Here is a 5,390-nt window from a genome sequence, read left to right as displayed (position 1 = left end):
CTTGGGAAAAAACCCATCCCTTGAGTCGATTCCGATTCATAGCGACCCTATGCTGCCCCTGTGGGCTTGTTAGACTCACTCTTTAAGGGAGGGGAAAGCCACTTCAGATGAGGAAAAGCCCAGCCCAACGAAACCCCAGACCAACGGGTGGATTCCGAAGCAATTCGACTCCATAGAGTTTCCAAGACAAGGCGGTAGGTTTTCTCTGGCAGAGCAACTGGTGGGTTTGAACTGCTGACCTTGCCCTTCTCAGCTCAATGACTAACCCAGGGCACCAGACGGTTTGGTCCCCTCAAGGGCCTTCAGCACACACGTCTTGGAAGTGCTTGTGGGTTACAGAACACTTGCTGCTTCTGGCCGGCCGGGTTGTTTCTTGGGTCTCTCTGGCCCTCAGAGCCTGTTCCAGCTCTCTCTGGGACAGTGCGTGTCTGCAGAGTTCTGCCCTCCTCCCTCCGCCCTTTGTCTCTCCCTCCCCCCCCTCACCGCTTTGTCTGCTACCCGGATTCCACTCTGGTGATGACAGATGCTAAAGCCAGGGAAGCAGGTGTGTGTGTGTGTGTTGGTGGGTGGAGCAGTAACAAGGGAGAGATGGGGTGTCAGTGAGGCCAAGTGCAATCTCATTCCCACCTCCATCTGACCGGGACCTTGTTTAGCATCCCCCCCTCCCTTCCCCCTCTATGCCATGACCTTGATGTCTGCCCTCTCTCTGTCCCAGCGGCCTCCTCTTACTATCTCTGTCTACTGCCTCTGGTTTGGTTTCTCCGCTGTCTCTCTTTGGGGTTCTCTTTCTGGGTCTCTGTCTCTCCCTGGGCCCCCTGGGTGGTGGTGCCCAGCCTGCATGGTGCTGCCTCTGAGAACCAGCCTCTCTGGTGGTTCGTTCTGTGGAGAGGCCTGTTTCTGGCCGGCTTTGACTAGGTGCCTGCATTCCTATGGCTCCCTTTCAGGGTGTCTGTGTCTGGCAGTTCTCCCTCCGGGTGGGGGTGGGGCGTGTGTGTTTCTATTTCGGCCTTATCAGGGATCTGGCGCATCTGTACATCTGGTGTCTGCGTTTTTTACTTTCATTGCCCATTTTTCTCGGTGTTTCTGTCTGCCCCAACCGTAGCTACCCCCTTGAGTTTCTGTCTGTCTGTCTCCCTCTCTCTCCCTCTCTCTCTCTGACTCGATTTCTTTCTCATGGTCCCTCTCAGTTTCTGGGCCCCGGTCTCAGCATCTCTGCTCACCTCCTCTCATGCAGTGGACAAGTTGAGAACGGCCAGAGTTGGAGACCTTGGTCTTCTGCCCCTGGCCTGTTCTATAGGTTTGGAGGAGACTTGTCCTCGGGTGCTCAAGCCCCTTCTCCCTGCACCCCCTCCCGTGGGAGACACACAGTCACAGTCACTCCAGCTCAGAGAGAAGTGGCTTTACTTCTCAGGGGGCCGTCCTCGAGGCCAGGGTAGAGGGCCCGTGGGCTCAGCCCTCGAACTTTTTCTTGCGGCCTTCCATGCCGCTCAGAGCATCGATGTTCTTGCGCCAGTCTCCCACCTCCCGGTTTTCCTGGAGAGAGGAGGTGAAGGGTTAGGGTTTCTTCTACTCCCCCCAAGTATCCTCCACCTGTTCAATATCCTGCCTGGCTGCTGTGCTATGGATCTGGTTCCCACAGACAATGTCCGCCATGTTGCCTCAGGCACTTCCTGTCTTCCACATGCACTTCCTGTTTCCCGGTATGTATTTCCGGCCTTCCTGATTACTTGCTGCCAATACTTTCTGTCTTTCTCTTCTACTTCCTATCGCCCCCTTCTACTTCCTGTCTTTCTGTTGCCATTTCCTGTGTCCTTTCTCTGCTTCTCATTAAAGACTGCTGACGAACTGCCTTTCCTGTCAACACCATGCACCGCCTGCCTTCCGACTATGTCCTGGGACTGTTGCCCATCCTTGCACGGAGCCCTTCACCTCAGCGACCCCAGTCCTGACCCTAAGCCCACACTCACCTTCTCAGTGTCCTCCTTCTTAACTTGCTTGAGGTGGGCCCGCAAGTCCAGCGACTCCTTAGACCGAGTCCCCAGCAGCGCCTGCATCATAGCGTCTGCAGAAATCCGAACTCTCCGCAGAGTGGGCCGCTTAAACTTGCCCCGAAGGTCGTAGATCTTCTGGGTCAGATCGGCGATCTAGGGGACAGAGGGGAGGTAGAGTCCCTTCCCGCTGGCTCCTTTGAACCCCATCTTTATCCTGCCTCCCCGCACGCAGAGCTCATCAAGACATTCCCCAGCTCAGGCTCTTTCTCTGCCACCTTCAGGACAAAGTCTGAACGCCCCTCTCTAGGTCTCAAAGCCCTCCCCGATTGTCCCCATCTCTTAACACCAGAAGACATATCTCCCTCCAGCTGCACACATCGTTCGTTTCCGGGCCTGCTCTGCAGCTTTTAAAATAAGACAGGCGATTCCTGGATTTTGCATTTACTGTTCTCTCTGGCCTGGGGCAGCCGTTCCTGGTTACATTGCACTGGTTCGCCTGCCTTCTCCCCTCCAGGCTCACAGCGTAGTCCTGAGTCTCCTGGGAGCCCTAATCAAAAGCCGCTACAAAAGGTCATGCTGGGACCACAGCGCCTGGCATGTCACTGGACCCTGTTGGTAGCGGTGGATGTCATTGTGTTGATCTTACATTAGGTCCTAGATTAGGGACGAAGGGGGTTGTCTCCCCAGTGCCTGCATAGGGCCATAACAGAGGGACTAGGGAGATCCGGGGCATTAATAGGACACCTGTGGGAAAATCTAAAACTTGCCATGTGCAGACTAGGATCCCCACCCCCACCCCACTCCCTGCTAAGTGCAGGTGAAACCAAACCTAGTCACAACCTATAAATTACACAGGTACTGTATAGCCATGACATTATGCAGGTGTGCTTATTAAACACAGCCAGTAAGATCAGCCAATGTCCTCAGCCACTCCTCCCCCAGCCAGGGAGGCAGGAGAGAACAAGAGCCAGGTGTATGCAGCCCGGCACTCTCTCATGGTGCACCGCCAGCCTCTTTTCCTCTGCTCTTGTCAGGTGCAGCCAGCAAGCTGAGCGTGAGATGCATCTCTAATGCAGGGGGGCCGCAGGGGGCGGGGGCGGGGGGAGGGGGAACGCTTGCTCTGTTGGCATTTCCTGCTCTGCCTCCACGCTGATTCCTCGCTCCTGCTCCATTATTCCTTCCACGTGTTCTCTTCAGTCTGTACTGGGCCCTGCATGCTTTCCAGAGATAGCGTGCACTTTTGAGACTGCAATACCCGAAAATTCCCTTTCCCTCATAAAAGTGACTTGGATTTACAAAAGTGCTTCCGCTGTATGAATCTTTTCAGGGCTGTGAAGGGCGAACCACTTCAGAAACCTAACAGCCCCATTTGACAGGTGAACCGCCCTCCTACGGAGATGGTTTTCTTATAAGGGATCAGATCAGTAGGCGTTGGAGCCCCGGGCTGGGCTGGAACTGTCAATCTTTTGTTTTACAATCAAGTAATCAAGTGCTTAACCATTGCCACACCAAGGCCCCTTCAATGGACCCTGGAGGGACCCAGTCTGCCCACGGGCACCCACCTCCGTGATGTTCTTGGCGACTTTTGCCTCCACGTCGTATCTTTCTTCATCCGCCTTATCTACGCGTGCATGGAGCTGTCGGCACAAGTCCTGGTGGAGAAACAGCTCAAGTGTGATGGGGGAGGGGACTGGAGTCTGACAGAGGGGAGGCTGGGGATCAGGACTCGATCTGAGAGAAGGGGACTGGTGGTCTGGACTCCTGAGTCTGAAAGATGGGGCAAGCTGGGGTTCAGGACGCCTTGGGCTAAGGGAGGGAGGGACTGGGGGCCTGAGGAAGCTAGAAATCTTAGCATCTGGTCTCTGATGGAGGAGGAGCCAGAGAACTGCCAACACAGGAGCCGGGGCCCAGGCTCACGAGGATCTGCAGGAATTAGCCTGGGAGGGAGTGGACCTCCGCCAGCCCCGTGGGCAGCTGCAGGCCATGCTTCTGCGTTCCAGAGGCCAGCCAGCCCGGGAGATTGGAGCCCTGCACTGAGAAGCCATAACTGCTTCTCTTTCTCACGGGACGCAAGGCCAGACACTGGGAACCTAGCCCCCAGGCCGCGCAGGTACCTGCAGCTCTGCGAAGCTTAGCCCGGCCACCTCCAGAGGCTGGCACCGGGTACTCAGGGCTCGCCCCTTCTCCCCGCGCCGCTCCTCCGCCTCCTGTTCCAGCTCTTGCTTCGCAATCTGCAGCATCAGGATCTGCAGGCGGCAGGGGCCCGGCCCAGGGGTCACCTCCACCTGCCCTGTTTTCTAATCCCAGGTCTAATTCCAGTGACCGGCCCTCTCGGGGTGCTGTGCTTTATTTCAAAGGCCATTCTCCCCTAAACAAGGCTCTGACATAACCCCGGCCCACTCAGCCCGCCTCTAGAACCCTACCCTTCAAGATTGGCGCCCATCATCGGAAAGCCCCACCCTTTCTTGGCCACGCCCACGACGTGAACCACACCCACTGAAAAACCGAGATTGAGCCCTTGATCTCAAAGCAAGGCTCATCCCTCAGCCACGCCCCGATGAAACCACGCCCACCCCAGCACCACTTCCATATGAAGCCCCACCTCCAGCAACATTTTCCCTGTTAAGCTCCGCCCTGTGAGGACCCCTCCCCTCTCTCCCATTGGCGTCCTCACCTTCAACTGCAGTTTTCTGGAGGCAGAGATCTTAGACTTTTTCTGATGGGCGAGAGGGAGCACAGGAAGACCCAGAAGAGCCAATCAGGAGGGCGCAGAAAGGCTTCAGAGCCCACCTCCTCAAGCCAAGTCCGCCCCCAATTCCCACTCAGTTTACGGGGAGCTTGGCCCTAAGCTCCACCCACCCTCAGACCCCTCTCAGTCTGTGATTCTAGGTAAGCCCCACCCTCCTCCACTCTGACCAATCAGGATTCCCGTGGGCAACAGATCTCCGCCCATAAAAACTGACCAATCCGAACCAGCTGTCTATGAAACGTCTCCCTGTCATGTCTTTGAGCCACACCTCCACATAAGTCTGGGCTCCACCGCACCTTCCCCTTTTTCAATGACAGTGTCCTGACCTCAGTCTGCGCCTAGACCCACCCTGAAGCCCCGCCCCTCTGTGATCCCGTCCAATGCCCCCGCCTCTCACTGGCCCCGCCCCTCACCTTGGCATGGGGTTCGGTAGCGTAGGCTCGGTAGTTGGCAGAGGAGCGACGTCGGACAGGGGCGGGTGGGGGTCGCGAGTCCCCACCCTGGGATGGGGTGACCAAAGCTATGTCAGGACTGAGACTCAACTCATCTCCTCCCCCCGCCCCATCTTAGAACTATAGCCCCCACTCTCCACTCCACCCGAAAGCACCCCCTCCGCAGCCCTGGGGTACCAGCCTACGCCCTAGCCCCTC

The 5,390-nt window shown here is 56.8% G+C and overlaps 1 protein-coding gene across 2 annotated transcripts; it reads right to left on the bottom strand.

Annotated features, from left to right (window-relative positions):
- Nucleotides 1–1,397: 1,397 nt before the first annotated feature.
- TNNI3 (troponin I3, cardiac type) lies at nucleotides 1,398–4,834 on the bottom strand. Of its 2 annotated transcripts, XM_075536868.1 has the most exons (5): nucleotides 4,666–4,834; nucleotides 4,106–4,237; nucleotides 3,554–3,643; nucleotides 1,968–2,144; nucleotides 1,398–1,533 (listed from the first exon to the last, which is right to left on the bottom strand). In XM_075536868.1, the coding sequence occupies exons 2-5, from the start codon at nucleotides 4,229–4,231 to the stop codon at nucleotides 1,450–1,452; spliced, it is 477 nt and encodes a 158-aa protein (XP_075392983.1). In that variant the 5' UTR covers nucleotides 4,232–4,237; nucleotides 4,666–4,834; the 3' UTR covers nucleotides 1,398–1,449. The 2 variants fall into 2 exon arrangements, with proteins under 2 accessions (XP_075392983.1, XP_075392984.1); XM_075536869.1 differs by lacking the exon at nucleotides 4,666–4,834 and having other exon boundaries at nucleotides 4,106–4,333.
- Between the last annotated feature and the right edge of the window lie 556 nt (nucleotides 4,835–5,390).

This window comes from Tenrec ecaudatus, chromosome 18, assembly GCF_050624435.1.
Source record: "Tenrec ecaudatus isolate mTenEca1 chromosome 18, mTenEca1.hap1, whole genome shotgun sequence".
In the NCBI taxonomy this organism is placed as follows: domain Eukaryota; kingdom Metazoa; phylum Chordata; class Mammalia; order Afrosoricida; family Tenrecidae; genus Tenrec; species Tenrec ecaudatus.
This window is presented reverse-complemented; position numbering and strand designations above follow the sequence as displayed.